The 19951-nt window shown below is 47.2% G+C and overlaps 1 protein-coding gene and 1 pseudogene across 1 annotated transcript in view; both read right to left on the bottom strand.

Moving 5' to 3' along the window:
• Positions 1-5956: 5956 nt before the first annotated feature.
• Positions 5957-6074, bottom strand: LOC136662866 (5S ribosomal RNA; annotated as a pseudogene).
• A 1980-nt stretch (positions 6075-8054) lies between these two features.
• TRIM29 (tripartite motif containing 29) overlaps positions 8055-19951 on the bottom strand; it is a 34603-nt gene continuing 22706 nt past the window's right edge. Inside the window, exons 5-8 of the mRNA XM_066639711.1 lie at positions 16701-16787; positions 13036-13137; positions 12689-12765; positions 8055-8117 (exon numbers count right to left, since the gene is read on the bottom strand). Of these exons, the coding sequence (XP_066495808.1) occupies positions 8055-8117; positions 12689-12765; positions 13036-13137; positions 16701-16787 (329 nt within the window). The remainder of the gene's footprint in view (positions 8118-12688; positions 12766-13035; positions 13138-16700; positions 16788-19951) is intronic.

Genomic DNA, 19951 nt, shown 5'->3' with positions numbered 1-19951 from the left:
AGAATTCTGTGTTCCAAACTGGGTAAAGATCAATTCTGGTGATGTCACTGTGCCCAATATCTGATCAGATATCAGCAACATTCAGGGAGCATCTAGGGGTATTTGGCATCGAGGGTCTCAGGAGAAGGGAATTCCTTTTGGAGCAAATCTATTGCAGTTCTTCTCTTTGCAGGTTAGGCTTGATGGACTAAAACTGAATCCAAGATGTGGCAGCTGATATCATAGAATCATAGAGTGGGTACACACACGCTCATCTAGTCCAACCCCCTGCCTGGAGCAGGAAATCCTCTTAGAGCATCTCCTGCAGGTACCTGTTGAACCTCTGCTTGAAGATCTGCAGTGGGGGAGAAGCCACCACCTCCCTTGGCAATCTGTTCCACTGACCATCAAGAATTTTCTTCCTTATGTCCACCTCTCTTGTGTGCGTCTCCTCTCACAATGTGTCTCCTCTCTTGCCGTCTGTACCCTTTAGATCTAGTCTCTATGCACAAGTGTTCTGCCAATGATCTGAACCTGGCCAGAAATCCACATGTACCTGATTTTTTTCCCGCCAAGGACACTGCAAGCTGTGATGCTGGTATCATCAAGCCCAGGAAAAATCTGCCCTAACTGGAGAGGACAAACTCTAGCATCCCTTTGCTTACTCCCTAGAATTTTTCACTGCTTTGCACCTGCATCTCCAATATCCTTTGCTTGCTTTCCAGGGCGCTGGAAGTAAAAGTGTTCACAGCCATTTGAGGAAGAGGAGACAATTTTCCTTCAATTGCTTTTTAATCACAGCAATAACAATAAGGGAAGCAGGAAGCGAAATGGATGGGGATGGTCCGTGAAGTCCACACATAGCGTAAATGAGGAGGATTGGCGGCTGTCGTCTTTCCCTTGGAAAATCACTGGCCCACTCCAACATTATTGGCAAATATTGAACTAACATATTGTTTAAGCTGGAGGTGACTGACAGCCATCCCGGTCTTCCTCTTTAGATGAAATGTTCAGGGACTCTGTGAAGATCTCCGCAGCTCTCTCAACGATATTGATTCTCCTGGTCTTCCTTTTGACTTCCAGCAATTGTTAATACCACATTTTCAACACCGTCCCACGAGCTTTTCTTAGCTTTTGTTTTATATTTTCTTCCAGGGACCTCAGGCCTTCATGAAAGTAGCAAATTGCATCCTGGACAACAATTTTAAAAAAAGAATCTTTCTGGCACCCAGATCTAAAGGACTGTGCAATTAATTCAATGTAACCACGGGGGGTGGGGAATGCTCTTGAGTTTCACCAGTATCAGGAGGGAGAAATAATAAGTGGGCACTCAAACAAATTGCCCTGCAGACTGGGCTAGGACACAGTGTCAGGCAGGGATAAGGGACACCAGAGCTTAAATGTCCACGCAGCCATGAAGCTCACAGGGTGTTATATCAGGTTGCCAACTGACAGCCCAAGCAGCAACTGTTACCCTGTACATGCCTGATCTCGGAAGCTAAGCAGGGTCAGGCCTGGTTAGTACTTGGATGGGAGACCACCTGGGAATACTGGGTGCTGTAGGCTTATACCATAGTCTTTCGAGACTGAAGGTTGCCAACCATTCCAGTGCTGATGCAGCCATCCATGCCAATGGGTCATGCACTACATCCTGGTGCTGATGGTGGGGCAGCACTCAACGGAGGTCTTTTCAAGATAAGACCACTTTTGTTCCCTTACCTTGGGACTGCATTGCAGCTGCATCGGTGCTGGGAAGTTGGATCGGATTGGGCCCTGAGTCCTCCCGCCCACCCCTACTTCCAACTGGCCCTAAATCACGCCACTCTGGAGCAGTTGACGGTGATGTGATTACATCAGCATGTCACCACCAACCTACTTCCATGTGCTGCACCAGGCCGCCGCTGATGCTCATCATGGTGGGGGAGGGGGCTGTGTAATGGGGGGCATGCAATGGGGGGGGATCTGCAAAACAAATGTGTGGGGACCTTGCAGAATTGGGCCTGCACTTCCTAAGGCCTGCCCTGATGTGTCTCTTTTGATGCTGACTTTTTTTCTCAGACAACTGGGTGGCAAAGTTACATCTCAGGCCATTTCAGGCTGCCTTCAGACTCTGCCCCTTCACCACTCAGTCCCACCCCTTTTCCATGAAGGCCTGCCCCAGATCATACTTTTCTCCTGTTTTTTTAAGGCTTGGCAATCTTGTGACATTACCGGCCCTACCCTGTGGCATCACCAGGTCCTACTTTAGAAATTTCAGTTTTGGGGATGAAACAGCTTCAGTCAGGGCCGGTCCAAGACCTCTCCTCACCTGCGTCAGCATGTCAAATGCTGGAATGTTGGGACCATTCTGGGTTGGGGGGGGCTGCACGTGTCCGTTCTGCTCCTCCCACCTGGAATGACTCCAGAGGGGAGGAGGAGGGAAAGGGGCTGCTTGCACAACTTAGGCACAGGGTGAGGCTCCCTGCAAAACTTAGGCACAGGGGTGCGTGGGAGGACCCAATTGGCAACCTGATCTAACACCCTGTGAGCTTCATGGCTGCCTGGATATTTAAGCCCTGGTGTCCCTTATCCCTTTGCACCCCCTCTAGCTTATGTCACTGGTGGAAGGAGAAGGAGCAGGGGACAGAGGCAAGTAGGTGGACAGAAATGAGTGGTGTCCGCTGCCTAAGGCAACCATTCCAGTCGGCCTCATGGATGCGCTGTCCCTGGCAACCCTAAATGTGTGACTTTAATGGTAGCCTGATTGCAGAGGTCAACTGGTGAAGGTCGTAAACATGATCCCCTGGTAATATATCTGTAGATCAAGTTGCACAGCTAGGGGGGCCAGCTGAAAAGGTGGCAAATCTACCCAAGATAACAGACATATGGTGATTTCTTTGCAATGTTCTATCAAGGTTTACTGTTCAGCTACAAAGAATATTTAAATCGCAAATGCAGGGAAACTGCATCCTGAGAGATTTTCCTTGGTCCTGGAGGGGTTTTTGGGGGGAGCAGGGGGACTTGATTACTGCAGTGCTCTGGATGTACTTTGTTCATTAGCACACCTTTGATGGCCGTTGGCAAAAAAATAAAAATGTTTCTCCAGCCTGATGTTTAGAAATGCACATCCAAATATGCCTGTAGTGATCCCCAGGAGGGTGGGGAACTCCATACCACAGTCATAATTGTGCACCTAGGAATCTAAATCATACACCCCCACCTTCCAGGATAACATGTGCAACACTGGTGTCGACACGTTCAAGCAAGAGCAAGAATGTCATTTATGTACAAATTGCCAAACAGTTCACAATGCAAAAGTAAAAAAAAAAAAAAACCAGCATTTAAAAATGTTTATTGTTTCTATTTTTAGGGACACTTAACAAAGCCAAACGTTCTAGATAACAACTTTTAAAGGCAATTAACATTAGCCTGTCACACTACTAGTGCTTGACACCCTGGGTTTGGTTCCCCCCTCCCCCCCTAAAACCATTAACTGTGACAGCATCCAGAATAGGGATTGTTGTTGAAAAATAACAACCAACCAAAGCATACCCACAAATTAGATTTTTTTTTTTTTTTTGCAAGCAGATCTAAGTGAAGAAAGTTTGCAGGACTCGCCGCTACCTCCTGCAACTCATTTCAGTTCTATTCCTTTTTTTTTTGCAATCAGGGGTTGGCCTCTAAAGAAACAAGTGTTGGCAGTCAAACCTGCCTGGCAGCTGCAGTCTTTAACCTGGATATTTGGCCTCCCTCACCTAGATGTGTGGGAGCAGTCTCATTAAAAGAAAGAAAGAAAGAAAGAAAGAAAGAAAGAAAGAAAGAAAGAAAGAAAGAAAGAAAGAAAGAAAGAAAGAAAGAAACTCTCTGTGCATGCTCAAGGGCACTTTCGTCTTGATAATTGCCTTATCTGTTCCAGGGGGAGCCCTGGCATTCAGAACAGGGCCTGGCATTCAGCCCTGGCATTCAGAATGCAAGGGTCAAACCATGGTGCAGCCAAACATAAATCTGGTTATTCAATAGGCACTCTCATTGCAGTTATTGAACTTTCCCGATATTCAGGAAATTGTGGAACAGCAAAATATAGCAGAAAAAGGTCAAAAAGAAGGAGCCAAACGACTCTGTGAGAAATATAAGAGCTGTTTTTCCACTTGCACTTTGTGCTTGAGTTCCAAATTCCCTAAACCATTACAAAATGTTAGTTTCTACTATACTAATTTAAAAAAAAAAATATTCAGAAAAGCAAGATAAACTTTGCAAGAGCTGAGCTGCTACAGCATTGCTGGTCCTCACCTTGCAGGGGCAAAACTCTCCTGCAGGTTAAGCCGCCACACTTTAAGCAAGGCGATCCACAGCGGTAAGCAAAATCTTGCAGACTGATGACAGCTTTGAGACAGAACGGCGGCAGCGGAAATGTAAAAAAAAAAAATCAATCATTTGCCTTTTAGCTTTAAAACCTTGCAAAATCACCTGAAAGTTTTCGTTGGTTTAGCTGGGATGGACCCCAGATGGATTCCTAGGCCTGAGTCAGTTTAAGTGACTTAACTTCCATAATCTATCCCTATCAGGAAGATTAGTCTGAATTGACTTGGGAAGGATTAATGCAATACTGTATAGGAAGGGAAGTGAACGACAGAGATCTGTCTGCATTGGCACAAATAAAAATGCCTGTTATTTACACAGGCAACTTTCATGTCATACAGTGGCATAGCTAGAGGGGGTGCAAAGCACTAAGTTTTGCAGGAAGCCTCACCGCGGCATGCAAGCAACCCCTCCTCCCCCCTTTTGAAGCAAATGTTTTGCTCCCACTGCCCAACAAGGCTCTGAAGAGAAGGGGGACAGGCTGCTTGCATGCCACAGTGAGCCCCCCTGCAAAATTTAGTGCTTTGCACCTCCTCTGGCTATGCCACTGATGTCACATCTGCACTGCCCTCCTCTAACGGGCCTCTGCCCGCTTGCTTGAACAGATATTCTGCACGCCTGCTTTCTGACAGTTGACAGAGGGGAGACAGTGTGCACATTTCATATTGAATGGAAAAAAGGTTCATCGTGCAGTACTAGAACAAGTCATTGCTCTGCTGAATATTAATGACCTCTTTTCTGAGGTTGGCCTTTCGCGTGGATGATATAATTATGGGAGAGCACTTTCCACCCTGAAATGAGGAGGGGAGGGAAGAGCCAACACAGGAACAGCCTCAAACTGCAGTGAGCCAGATTGAGGAGGGGGAATAAAGCAGGAACTCCAGCAAGAAAAGGGGGGGATGGGATATATTGCTTGAAATCTTTTTTGATGGTTTCAAGAAGAATTTGGTTAAGGAACGCTGGCCCGCTGGAAAATTATGCGGAGGTGGGACTGGAGAGTTCTCAAGGACCTTTAACCTCTTGGTTAAATTCTCTTGTTTATGGAGTTGGCTGGCTGGTTGGCAACCTTCAGTCTCGAAAGACTATGGTACAAGCCTACAGCACCCGGCATTCCCAGGTGGTCTCCCATCCAAGTACTAACCAGGCCTGACCCTGCTTAGCTTCCCAGATCAGGCATGTGCAGGGTAACAGTTGTTTATGGATGAAAGCGTGATCAGCCCAAGACCTCTGAACTCTAGCGGTGGTGGGCTGAACACGGCCATCCTTATTGGGTGATGTGTCATCCTCTGGCTCCTCCCATTTCCTGAACTGGGAAAGGAAGAGGGAGACAGAGAGGAAGAGCAAGAGTGGAAGAGGGAAGGGTGGTGGGCTAGCTTTTTCCTCTTCCAACTTGGGGGGGGGGAAGGAGGAGCAGTGGTTGGAAATGAGAAGATGGAGGTGGACACCTAACTATCTGCTACCTAAGGCAACTGCCTCAGTCGGCTGCATGGACGGGCCGGCCCTGAATGTAAGATATGGTTGGCAACCTTCAGTCTCGAAAGACCCTGGTATAAGCCTACAGCACCCGGTATTCCCAAGCGGTCTCCCATCCAAGTACTAACCAGGCCTGACCCTGCTTAGCTTCCGAGATCAGGGTATAAGCCTACAGCACCCGGTATTCCCAGGCGGTCTCCCATCCAAGTACTAACCAGGCCTGACCCTGCTTAGCTTCCGAGATCAGACGAGATTGGGCATGTGCAGGGTAAGACGGACTTGCCAATCAGGTGAAAGCAATTCCTTTAGCATCCAGCTCTTCTCTCCCCCACTTGATTGAGACAAGCAAGCCTATTTCCAGGTCTCAGTCCTCTTGAAAGCCGCTTCGGTTTGTTTGGAAACATGAATTTTTAAAAAGTGGGGTTGTCGGGTTTTTCTAGGGGGCAACATCTTTCGCACTCGTCTTTTAAAAGTCTCAGACCTGGGATGAAATGCTTCTTCAGAGAAAGGGATTAGTAGCAAAGTAATTTTCGGCAGGCAGGAGGTGTGACCTCTGCAGAGCAGGCGCGCCATGTGTGTGTTTGTGTGCATTGGGAGTAGAGGAGGAAGCGCACTTTGAAGAAGGGAAGGACAGAGCAAGCAACCTTTGTCTTTAGAAATGCTTGAGAGACAAAGTACTTTCCCAAAGAGGGGCTGATAAAATATCTCCAGTTCCAGCTGAAGATGATGGGCACTGAGGCTGTCAGAACTTCGCAGGAGCTGATTTCTCGTTTTCAAGCCTGGGTATCAATCCTAGGGACTTGGAGAGAAACAGTTCCCTTGGCAACCGTACGCCAAGCACATTGGCTGTCCACAAAGGCACACAAGCCCCATCATCCTTGCCCTAGTGTTTAAATTGCAACAGTTGTGTGCACATGCACACAAATTCAGAATATCTCTTCCTAGCAGGATAAGAACAGATCTCAAAAGTTCACCACCCTCCCCCCAAAGCAATAATCATTCTTCTCCATAATGAAACAAAACAACCAGCCCCAAATATATCTGCTGATATCACCTGAGAATCAGGTGAGAAAGCAACTCGGGCATCGAATCAATCTTCTGTTAGCAAAACAATGGACTCCCCCTTGTCTTGTCCATTTCAGAAGGTGTTTAGAGGCCAAAGGGACCTGCGGATGGACTACAGAACCTTCTAGCTATAAACTCACAGCCTACCCCCTCCCTCCCTTATCAGGTATTAAGAACAATACTAAATTGTTAGAATTGGACATATATTTTTTTTTCTATTGCTCATAGCAAATGGAACAGTTCTATATATGTCTATATAGTTAGGACCCCATCAAAAACCATCTGAAGTGCTCACAAGAGAGCACCACCCATATGTGGAAAGGGGAATGAGTTTGTTGCTTTTTTTGTTTCATGAAACCATGGGGCAGTGAAAGAGCTTTGTAAAACAATACATGGTACAGAGAAGTTTTTCCCCATCTCCCACAATTCTAGAACTCAGCAATCGTCCTATGAACTCAATGGGGCAGTAGATTAAGGTCAGACCAAACGACGCCCTCCTTCAGACAGGTGTCATTACTCTAAGGAGTTCACAGGACGTGATGGTGGCCACAGGCTTACTCAGTCTTCAAAGGATATAGGCAATTTTAACTCTCTGAGAGACTATTAAGCAAGAGACTAGGTGGAACCTCCAGTTTCGGAAGCAGTCAATCTGATTACTCGAAGTTGGGGAGCAAGCAACAAGGGAGAACTGGCCTGCTTGTGGGCTTCCTGGTAACACCTCTTGCCAGTGGACAGAAAACAGGACCATGTGGATCTTCAATCTGATCCAACAGGGTTTCTCTTGAGGAGGATGGGTAAAGAGGAAATTGCAACCAATTGACCAACAGCCAGTTGAGAATGTTTCTTGTGATACCTTTGGGAGGAAAACAGATTGAATGATGTATGCATGAGCTGTCTCCCCTAGTAAAATAATAAGCAAGAGCTAAAACAAGCAGAAATATAGGGAATGGGTAATTATGTGTGTGGGGGGGGTACTGTTTTCGGGGGCTGCAAGGGGAATAGCCTGAAATCTGAGAACACGACTAGGGAGAGAATGTGCCTCATTTTCCCCCACACGGCAGCACCTTCCCCCCAGAGCACCTTTTCCCCTAAAGAAAAGATTAGAGCAGCAGGGTTAATACAGCAGCAGGGCATCCATGAAACATCTCCTTTGTGCTTTCCCTCCTTGAACAGCCGGCTCCTCCTGCGAGCTTCAAGGATCAAGGGGCTTCATTGGAAGTCACTCCGTTGCCCTTGTTGACATAAAAAGGGCGGTAGTGGGACTGTAATGGAAAAAGAGGGAGAGTTAGGAAGCAGAGGGATGGACATGTTGGCTGGTGGATAGTTCAGAGTAGCTGATAGTAGTGGATAGTGCATAGTTCAGAGTGCTATTCCTGCTAGATTTGTGCATTAACACCTCCATCCATCCATAAAGCAGAGGCATTTGAAAAAAAAACAACAACAACAACAACACTTTAGGTCCTTTTATCAACCAGCGGCATTTGGGACCTTCCTGGAACTGTTACTCTCTTTCTTTTTTAAAAATTTGGGGTGTGCTTCACACATACACAACAGAGGAAGAGGCACACCACTTTTCAGGAGCTCTGCCCCAGTTTCAAATGTCTAACACGAAAGGAAGGCTGCAGTTCTATGCTTACTGTCCTGGGAGTACTCCCTGGCCTATTGAGCACAATAGGACTTAATTCTCAGCTAGACATGACTAGGATTGTGCAGTGAGTTATCTGTTTCTTTAACGCCAGAGCCTAAAGGAATGAGTGGCTTTTGTCCTGTGGTGCCACTTTCCTGAGTTTCTGACCCTCCCAGTGCCCAAATATACTGATATTCCGCTATTGTGTTGATTCACCACCAAACATGACAAAACGGATTTGGCCCAGCAACTGCTCATAAACTTATCAAGTATTCCAGTTGCTATGCTGAAATGCATCGGCAGTGTGTGGGGATTCCATTTGCCCTATTGTTTCCTTGGCCCTTCAAAGAGCTGGTGGGATGGACCTAATTGCAGAAGCAAGAAGGAAGATCAAAGCAGCTTGGCCAAGGCCAGCCTCTCTCCGGAGCCAAACAACCCTTTTGGGAGGGGGGGCGGTTTTCATCAGGACTAGGGCATGTGGGGAAGGGTCAATTCTCCCCCCTTCATGCACCATGGTTCCAATGGTGCTTCCCATGGTTGCTATTTAAGTGGCAAGAAAACCCCAACCTGTAGAGCCAAAGTGTGCGCACCTCATGTAATGTGTAGTTTGACTCTGAGATGGTTGGCAACCTTCAGTCTCGAAAGACTATGGTATAAGCCTACAGCACCCGGTATTCCCAGGCGGTCTCCCATCCAAGTACTAACCAGGCCTGATCCCGCTTAGCTTCCCAGATCATGGTATAAGCCTACAGCACCCGGTATTCCCAGGCGGTCTCCCATCCAAGTACTAACCAGGCCTGACCCTGCTTAGCTTCCAAGATCAGACGAGATTGGGCTGTTTTCTTTGACAAAGGAGAGAGAGACTGTTGGTCCAACACAACCCAACTGTTGGAGCAATAGTCCTACTAACCCGGCCAATTAAAATTCCGACTAATTATAGTGGAGGGCCTGGGATGGGCGGTGGACAAGAGCTGGCTTTTCTCCAAGCACCAGGGCTGCTGTTCAGGGCCACCTGGAGCATTAAGCCCATTTGCTTTACAGCATCAATTTGGTGCCTAATTAAAGAGGGGGATAAATAACCCTCAATGGGGCTGGTGGGACGGGACTCCTAAAGCTGCCCTGCTGGCTAGGAGAATTCATATTTACAGGCCTTTTGGGAAGGATGAGGATTACTCCAATACTTATTTAAAGCGGCTTTAAAAGTGGGATTATTGGCCCAGTAGACCGTTAAACGCTGCCGCCGAGTCTCGGCCGTCCGGCAGAGGTGCATCTATTCTGGGGGTTTTAATGCTCTTTATTTATCAATCTGATTGTTTGCTTTGGGGGATAGAACCAGCGAATGTAAATGCTATTTGGAGACTGAACGGTTATCACTGCTGAATGCTCAGGCAAGGCCCGCACCCAGCGTGGACAGTGCAAGAGGGCAGCGAGGCCTGGCTAGGGTTGGGGCCCGGATCCCTATTCCCCAAAGGATGAAACAGGGACAAGATTGCGCAGTGCTTTTCTGCTTGAATGGGGGGGTCAGCAGGAATCTCAAAAGAGATGTTGAGCTCCCCTTCATTTGCTGTCACCTGTTTTCCAGCACTGGCCGTTCTCTTGCTAGTGGTGCTGCCTCTCTCAGCAGCTAGCAGCCATAATCTCCCTTCCCACCCACCCCAAAAAATTCACCTGGAAGCAGTGTTAAGATATGACATTGCAATGTTCCAAGAGAATTTCGCGTGTGCGCACATGTGCAAGAGTGCACAGGGGTGCATGAGTGCATGCCAGGAACATTTTCCACAAGGAAGTTGCCCATTTTGCACCCTGAAAATTGCCAGTGGCCCTCTGTTTTGCTACCTGCTAATGTATTGGTGAAATGTATGTGTGGGGCGGGGGGGGGAGAAGGAGGTGAGTTCCATATCATATCTCCTCTGTAGTTGCAAAACTCCTGTTTTCTGCTCAGATAAATTCTAGAGACGTGAGGGTGAACTCCAGAGAATCTAGTTCATCGGTGGGTATGTGAACTTAAGCAAAAACCTTGCTGTCCCCAATCAGGCAAGACTTTCTGACGCTTGTAGCAGCAGGCCAAATGCTGCCTCCCCCCCCTTATCCGTTGTTGTGCCAGCCTCTGCTCCTTCCACTCTCCAACGTTCTTGCTCAGTCCTCTCCTCCTCACTTCCTCTTCCCCTCAGCCCGCCTCTTCCTGTTCCAGTCCAGGGAGTGGAAGCAGAAGGAGGAGCAGTGGAGACAAGCAAATGATCAGTGATGGGCAAAGCACTTCAAGAAGTGCTGCCTGAGGCAGCTTTTTCAGCTGGCTTCATGGGTGGGCCGGCCCTATCCCCAATATCTAGTCCAGATACAGGAAGCTGGACTAGATGGGCCTATGGCCTGACCCAGTGGGGCTGTTCTTATGTTCTTAACTACAATTCCCAGAAAGCCTTGCAGGTCTCTTGTTATCTGGTGCGCTCCCTGGGGCATTTGGTGGGCCGCTGTGAGATACAGGAAGCTGGACTAGTTGGGCCAATGGCCTGACCCAGTGGGGCTGTTCTTATGTTCTTAACTACAATTCCCAGGAGGCCTTGCAGGTCTCTTGTTATCTGGTGTGCTCCCTGGGGCGTTTGGTGGGCCGCTGTGAGATACAGGAAGCTGGACTAGATGGGCCTATGGCCTGATCCAGTGGGGCTGTTCTTATGTTCTTAACTACAATTCCCAGAAAGCCTTGCAGGTCTCTTGTTATCTGGTGTGCTCCCTGGGGCGTTTGGTGGGCCGCTGTGAGATACAGGAAGCTGAACTAGATGGGCCTATGGCCTGATCCAGTGCGGCTGTTCTTATGCTCTTAAACTACAATTCCCAGGAGGCCTTGCAGGTCTCTTGTTATCTGGTGTGCTCCCTGGGGCGTTTGGTGGGCCGCTGTGAGATACAGGAAGCTGGACTAGATGGGCCTATGGCCTGATCCAGTGGGGCTGTTCTTATGTTCTTAACTACAATTCCCAGAAAGCCTTGCAGGTCTCTTGTTATCTGGTGTGCTCCCTGGGGCGTTTGGTGGGCCGCTGTGAGATACAGGAAGCTGTACTAGATGGGCCTATGGCCTGATCCAGTGCGGCTGTTCTTATGCTCTTAAACTACAATTCCCAGGAGGCTTTGCAGGTCTCTTGTTATCTGGTGTGCTCCCTGGGGCATTTGGTGGGCCGCTGTGAGATACAGGAAGCTGGACTAGATGGGCCTATGGCCTGATCCAGTGCGGCTGTTCTTATGTTCTTATGTTCTTAATATCTTTTGGAAAAGCAACGTAAAGACAAAATGAAGGCTTTGGAGACCAAGGCCAGGAAAAAGCGGTTGCACCTGGCAAAGAGAGACCATTGGAGAACAATGGTTGGCAACCTTCAGTCTCGAAAGACTATGGTATAAGCCTACAGCACCCAGTATTCCCAGGCGGTCTTCCATCCAAGTACTAACCAGGCCTGACCCTGCTTAGCTTCTGAGATCCGATAAAATGAGGCCTGCGCAGGGTAACAGTTGCTTGGAGAACAGGTTGATCCGATTAAGGAAGCTACAAGCTAGGGCTGCTCTCTTGCGTCCTGCTCAGCACGGAGCAGGATCAGAGGAAGCAGATACAACCTCCAGTCAGGCCAGACTTAAACATTTCCGGAATTCCCTGTGGAGGTGTAGGAGGACCTCCCTTTCCTACCGGGATTATTAAGAAAGCAACTGATTATTAAGATTAAGCAACTGGAAGATTATTAAGAAAGAGCCATTTAGTTATTTGATTTTTCTTTGTAAACCGCTTTGTGAACTTTTAGTTGAAAAGCGGTATATAAATACTGTTAATAATAATAATAATAACTGGAATGCAGAGGGCAGAGTGGGTGGAGCATCAGCGAGCAGCTCCCTCCCCTGGTTGTCCTCCTTACCTCCCCTTCTGAACATGGTGCAGTAGGCAAACTGCCTGCCTTCTGTCCCTGGATGTCATGCGGTTAATTCATTATATGTATCAAGATTCTCCTCATCAATAGAGCTTAGCCACTATCCCTTTCCTTGATCCTCCATAATCGCCTTCTGCAAATCCCAAGCCTTCCATGTGCTCAGGCTGCAATGTCCTCCCGCATGGAGCCATGAGTGGAAAAATGGAGGGAAGGAATGTGACTTCCTTCCGGGCAAACATGCACAGACAGGATTGTAGAGTTGAGTCCCTTGGAAGACCTGCAAAAGGTGGGGATCCTCACTTACCAGCATGCTCTGCTTGGAGGACTTCCAAGTCTGTGGCTGTGCCTTTGAAGTCTGGTGCCTCACTATGGAAGGATACGCTGTGGGAACAGAAGGCAACGGTGGTTATTTCCAAAGCACACCTTTTCCATGTGCATGCCAGAATGAAAGCGCTGCCTCTTTTCAATGCAGGATCTGAGTCAATGCCCCCTCTGAGTCAGCCAAAAGGCACATCAATCCCAGGACGAGCAAATCAAGCTGGAGCATTTGAGGGGAGGAGAAAAAAAAAAAAAGCCACATACCCCTAAGGAAAAGAGAGGAAAAGAGGAAGGAGAGAAGAAATGGAAAGCGCATTTGAAGCCCCGGAGTACCATTCTTAGAATAGAGACTTCCGTCAGACTGTTTGCTGAAATCGCCGGGTGAACTCTGGCCAAGTGGGGGAAACTGATATGGCATCTTGGTCCCATTGCCCACTGGAAGATAATAAAGAAGGCATATTACAGTGAGGTGAATCAGATCATCATGGCTGTTTCTCAACTCTTGTTCTATCACGGAGCTTTAACTCGTCTCTGAGATTGCAAATGAGAGGCCGAGCAGGAGGCCACACCAGTGGCACCAGCACACTTTTCTGGCAGGCGACTGGGGGAAAAGTACACTTTTTTTTCTGCCAGGAAGTGGGGAGCCTAAATCTGCATAGCGCAGCTCTGATAAAAGCAGAGATCCAAAGGGGAAACCCAGAGAAACCAGGAAACGACAGACGGGATCACTGATTTTCATGACTTTGATTCGCATAAACCCAGATGCCAAGTTCTCCTCAGATTTGCCAGCGTTCCCCAATAAGCACCCCTTGGCCCTGCTTCTGCAATTGGCACTGCAATGGTTAATTGATTAGCTGGTCAATCGCCTCGTTAATTAAAAGGAGCTCCTGTTTTATCAGACAGCAGGTTAAATATACAATTTTTAGTACAACTGTTTCTCAAAACTGCAGATGGCAAGCACCATTTTGAAAGAGGTATCTTCTCTCCCCCCCCCCCACATAGGAGGGAATGCCTCTCCCCCTATCTTAGGAGGGAATTCCTCTCCTAAGGTGACGCCTGCCGCAAGCATCAACAAACAAAGCACACATCCTGTTTCTTGGCTCCTGTTCTCATCCATTTGCAAATGTATGGCAATTTTAATGAATAACATAAAACTCAGCTAATTAATTGGCTTTGCTTTTCCCCAGTTGATGGGCAGCCCAAATAAGGGCCAGCCCTTGATTAGGTGGCGCCCCAGCTGGGGAGCAGCTTCTGCTCACCCGCTATCTGTCTCACTCTGTGTATCCTACTTGTAGCTCCTTTCATGACTTTGATGCATGATCCGCATGAATGACTGACGTTTGCCACAGCGGATGATAAATTTGCCGGCATGGATCTGTACATCTCGCATGCCATGTATAAGCAAATGACAACACATTTATTTCTTCCCATCTTAGAGAAGTTTTAATGCTGTACGATCCAATGATTTGCCTGGCAGCCCCCCCCAGTCTGGTCCCCAAAGATTGGCCTGGCTCTACTTTACACTATGTCCTGGGGTGTATGTGACTGCATTGAATTCGGCTCTCTCTCTCTCCCTCTCCCTCCCTCTCTCCCTCTCTCCCTCCCTCTGTCTGTCTGTCTGTCTGTCTCTCTCTCTTTCTCTCTCTCAGTGTATTTCTGAATGCATCCACACACAACAGTTGCGACTACAATGACCTAGGAATATGTTTTTCTGGCTATCTGTCATCATTGTCTTCCAGTGAATTGTGTAACTAAGCAGTGACAATTCCGCAGACAAAAATGCAGAGCCACTGTGTGAAACCTGCACACATTGAGAAATTCTTAAGGTCACGTATGAGCAGAATGGAGTGTGTTCATTCCTAAGGACCCATTAAGAGATTCATGGGAATGACTGCGCGCATTAAAAGATTGTGCACTGAAATGGGTAAAAACTGGGGCAGGGGGAGTATCTCAAACGGTGGGTTTACGGAGGATTCTGCAGAGCCTCAAATGAAAACATGGGTGATGGAAAGATTAGATACCTAATTGCCTCAAGTACTGAGGTAGCTGCTAACTTCCCTGCAAACAGTTGAGCTCCTGCAGTTTCGAGCTTGTGTAAATATAGGGAGATAAATCTTTGAGCATCTTTGTCTTCTGGTGTGTGTGTTTTTTTTCCAAGTCCATGAATGACAGGTAGTGGAGATAAGTGAAGGCTGGATCATGTAACTAAGGGCCCAATCTTATCCAACTTTCCAATGCCAGTGCAGCCACAATGCAGCCCTAAGAAAAGGGAACAAATGTTCCCCTACCTGGGGGTAGCCTCTGTGAATGCCCCTCTACTGCAGGATGCAGCATATGCCCCATTGGCAAGTTTGAGAACCACTCAACTTCCTTAATCCAAAATGAATAATGACTATTGATAGCCGGATATATACCCAGCAGAAAGCAGTCGTGAAAGAAAATGAAATGTGTTGTCATTCCCTTAGCCACAATACTGTGACATCACTTACAACATTGCCACAGCCAATTGGATTAAAAGGCAGTGTGGACCAGTGAAATCGAGGACCGTGAGGGCAAAGGAGGGAGGACATTGGCATTGCACCCCGCTTAATTTCTGCAATCAGGCTGCTCTTAAAGGTGCAGGAGAAGGGGCAGGAAAACAGGTGGGGGAGACAGACAAAAGGAAGGTGATGGGTGTACCTTTCAGGTTGAAAGCAGAGTTCACTGAAGTCAGCGTCTCCTCTGCAGACTGCATGGCAGAATATTCCCAAGCTCGGCTGTTGTAATTGTTGCCTCCTAGAGAAAAGAACCCAGTTCAGAAACATGTTGCTGTCAATCAAATTAGATGGATTCAGGATATCGACCTATTCTGATCATCGTAGCAGTCCTCCAAGCAGCAGGCAGACCGTCAGGACTAATGCAGCCAGTTGAGCAGGGAAAATCTTGGTTCAGGGAGCAGGTGAAGAGAATGGTCCCTCCCTTCATTTCGAGAACACCGAAGGGGGCTTTCCTGACCTGAACCTAATGGCCTGAAGCTCCCCCTGAGTGGTCATTGACCCACCCAGGTGCCATCTCTCTCATGATTGGCAACCTTCAGTCTCAAAAGACTATAGGATAAGCCTACAGCACCCGGTATTCCCAGGTGGTCTCCCATCCAAGTACTAACCAGGCCTGACCCTGCTTAGCTTCCAAGAAACATTTAGTTAAGATAAACCGGACCAATCTTGCAGAGAATATCTTGGAGAGATGGAGGTTCAGGCTATGCAAGAGGGGAGGAGATTAAAAGGCTATTGAAAACCAAAGGCACTTTTCAAAACTCATGGAAACCTAGCCAGTCATTCTGGTTAGCTTTCAGGTGGGTCCATGAGACCAACCAGGTGGGTCTCCATCACTCCTCATTCCTCCCGTTCTCTGGTTTAGCTAAGCAAGGGGGGGATGGAGCAGAGGAGGAAGTGCGAAGGAGAGGGAGTGGTGGGCTAGAGCAGGGGTGTCAAACACATTTCATACAGCAGGCCAAATAGCATTCACGATGCCTGCTGAGGACCTGACGTGATGCCATCAAGCAGGAAGTGATGTCATCAAGGAGGTAATGATCAGAAATAAGCACTTTTTTCTCACTTAGGAACGCATTAGCTGCAAATGACAGAAGAGAAAATGCGCACATCTTGATTATATTTTCAATATATGGGAGAGCCCGATTATCATGCAGGGCTGCCCTCAGTGACACCTCAGCATAGCTCAGCAACTGAGAATAGCTGATGGTGGGTGCTGGGAGAGCCTGAGGTCTGAATAAAGAGCTTCCAAGGGACAGATGCAGCCTGCAGCCTTATGTTTGACACCCCTGGACTAGAGATGCTCCATGCTTGATACCTCCTCTTCTGCCTCATTCATCTCTTCCTTTTCAAGTGGAACAGTGGCTAGTAGGCAGTGGGTGGGTGGAAGTTGTATCATTTGCCACGTGTCCTCAGGAGCTGGGGGGGGGGGTTCTTTGGCCAACCCTGCTAGCTTCTCACATGTACCTTTAGGAGTCAGGAACATGGAAAACCTCTTCAGGTTATCTGGCTGGTTCCAGTCTGAGTAGCTGTTCATCATGAAACGGTGATCTCCTGAAAGATCAGAAAATACTTAGTCATCATGATATGAAGCAGGGGAGAGGTTGAGAGTTCCAGAGAAGAAGTGCAGTGTCACCAGAGGAGGATAGTCTAAGGCAGTGGTTCCCAAACCTACCTGGGTCATGACACCCCTGAAGCATCTCCTTTCCAGCTCAGCAGGGCACCACCATCTTGGATCTTGCAAAATCTCAGAAAGGTGCTCGGAGGTGTTGGAAAGGCACTTTTGGTTTTTATAAAAACTGATAGTACTTTTCCACACCTCTGGGGGGTGGTGTTCTGAGGCCTGGAGAGACTGCACACAGATCACCTCTGCTTCCAGTTGCATCCTGTCGTGTCCGGAGGTCTGGCGAGCGCCCAAAGCCACTAATTCGCTTATCCACGGATTTCAGCATCCATGGGATTTCCAGGAATGGAACCCCCATGGATGCTGAAGGTCAACTGTATTTGTTTCTATGTAGGGTGAGAATGCTTGGGTCCAAGTGTTTTGATGAGGGTAAGACGACATTCTAAGATGCAGATGAAGGATGCTTGAGGTTCTGCTTGTCATTGAGCTACCTGTCACCAAGCAAATAACTAGAAGGAAGCTGAGTTGTTCATGCTTAAGACTGCATGAGATTTCCCCCCTGTGTTGGTTAATGAGTCCCCAGTGCAGAAATCCCACTGCTAAGAAATGCACAGTGTTTCCTAGAACCTGGCATTTCAAACCTAACCTGTATTTTGTTACCACCTCCTAACACCCATTATCAGCCCAGCAGAGCTTCGATCTTCACCCACTCTCTCTTCAGTTCCAAGTCGTGCTGGAGGAGACAACTACCTATCCACCCTCTTTCAGCTCCCCACAGACTTGGCCAGCTGTGAAAACTGAACTGCCAGCCTCTCCAAATGGGAAACCAATTACGCCAGCAGACACAAAAGCCCATTTTGACTGGGAAGGGCAGGGTGGGGAGGGGAGAATGCCTTGTCTTGAGTGGGGAAGGAAAATGCAATATGTGTCTCTTGATCTAAATTGTTCCATGTCTTTTCAGAAAAATGTTTCCCTGCTTTTAGTCACCCTAAATATCTTAAGGATCACAGCTCAGAGGTTGAGTCCATTCCTGGCATCTCCAGGTGAAAAAAGAAAAGAAAAGGTGTAGATGACAGATGATGGGACAGGAGTCTGCTCAAGAACTTGGAGAATTCTGCCTGACAAAGCAAGCAAGAGTGGATGAGAAGGATCAATGGTCTGACTTCATAGAATATACAGGTGTGTCCCCCCATATGTTCCCACCACCGCAGATACCGAAACCGCAGATAAAAGGAACCCTATACTTACTGTGGCACCAAGCACTCGTGTCTCTTCCTTTGCAGAATGCTAGATGGGGAATGTGACAAGCAGTCAGACTGAACCTGGAGGAGAGAAACTAAGAGAAGTTCCTGCAAACAGGAAGCAGGAAGCTGTCTCCCTCCTCTAGCATTCAGGCTGCCTGCTTGTTACATTACTCTTCTAGCATTCTGCAAAGGAAGAGACATGAGTTCTTAGTGCCACAGTAAAGGAAAACAAATACATAACGGATGCTGGGGTTGCAAAGAACCACGGATAAGTGAATCTGCAGATACGGAATCCATAGATATGGGGGGAGACCTGTATTCATCTTTGCTTTTATTGTTTAAAAAACCCAATGAAAAAGTCTTCTTTTTATTTTGGAGTTACTGTCAATGTCAGTGTACCTTGCTAAGCTTAACACAAGAGTAGCTGATTTTAAAAGTGTCAATTTCCACGATATGTTGTAAGGACAACACACCTCAGAAAGGAAAGCTGGTTTCCATTACCCTCATCAAAAGCAACAGAACAAAGTTCCTTGGGCCTAATGATGATGTTGACGATAACATTTAAAGAACACAATGGGGGTGTTCCCAGCATTTCACATACAAACTTGCAATAGATCAGAAGGCTGGTATGATTATGTCTGGCCTATGTGGCTGAAATTGGATTACCATGAACACAAAAGTGGTTATGGTTTTAACGCTACTGTTCTAGTCTTTATAGGTATTTTAAAATCTGTGTAAGTATAGATATTTATATGTAAAATGTTTACCCTGTCTTTTCCTTGCCAAAGCAAATGCCCAAGATGGCATTTATCTATACTATGCAAATGCACAAGGTGGCACAATCTAGATACATAGATAGTGCCTGTATTCATTAATTCATTACACAGTACAAAGCTTCACATTAAATTTGTGCTTTAATATGCTGTCCCACCATAATGGCATCATGTTCAGTGTTCTGAAAAATGCTGGCTTTTGACTCTAGGGTGGATGGCATGACATCCATTATTACATTTGTCTCCCTTCTGCATTTTTTTTTCCGCTTCTTATTCTTCTTTGGACATTGGGGTGTTGCACGGGGAGTGTTGCACCAGAGTTCCAACATATCTCTGGCACGTTTGATATGTGTTTGAAGGCGAGAGGATTTTGCAAGACCTTTGCCAAGGAACGAACAGTTACATGTTACAGATCTTAATGAAATGATAAGGATCTGGGGTTTCCACAGCAACGTTCATCAAGGGCAGCATCAAAGACTTTTTCTGCTAGAAAAGCCCTGCCTCTTCCCTACACTCTATAAAAGGCGATGGGAGCCATAACTCATCTATACCCGGCAGCCCCTATACCCTGGGCCAAGTATTCCATCCTGAGGGCCAGCTATCCAGCCCCAGTCTGGTTCTCAGTACTGCCACTACCAAGATTTAATTCATTTTTACTATCATAGGTTCTCTCGTAGTAGAGGAATATTCTCCCCATTTTACAGATAAGTGTCTCAGACATGCAGCGGATTTAGGTCTCACATTGACTGTATTAAAAAACAACAACAATGAAGGTAATAATCTAGCAATAATTTGCCTAGAGCAGTGATTTTCAGCCTTTTTTGTCTCACGGCACACTGACAAGGTACTAAAATTGTCAAGGCACACCATCAGTTTTTGGACAATTGACAAGGCACACCATGCTGTTGGTGGGGGCTTATATCCCCCAATGGTCCTATTAATAAATGACCCTCCACCAAACTCCCATGGCACACTTGGGGACCATTCATGGCACATCAGTGTGCCATGGCACAGTAGTTGAAAATGGCTGGCCTAGAGTGTTCATGTGACCAGGAACTACATGAATTACTGGCCATG

This window comes from Tiliqua scincoides, chromosome 11 (assembly GCF_035046505.1).
Source record: "Tiliqua scincoides isolate rTilSci1 chromosome 11, rTilSci1.hap2, whole genome shotgun sequence".
Lineage (NCBI taxonomy): Eukaryota > Metazoa > Chordata > Lepidosauria > Squamata > Scincidae > Tiliqua > Tiliqua scincoides.
This window is presented reverse-complemented; position numbering and strand designations above follow the sequence as displayed.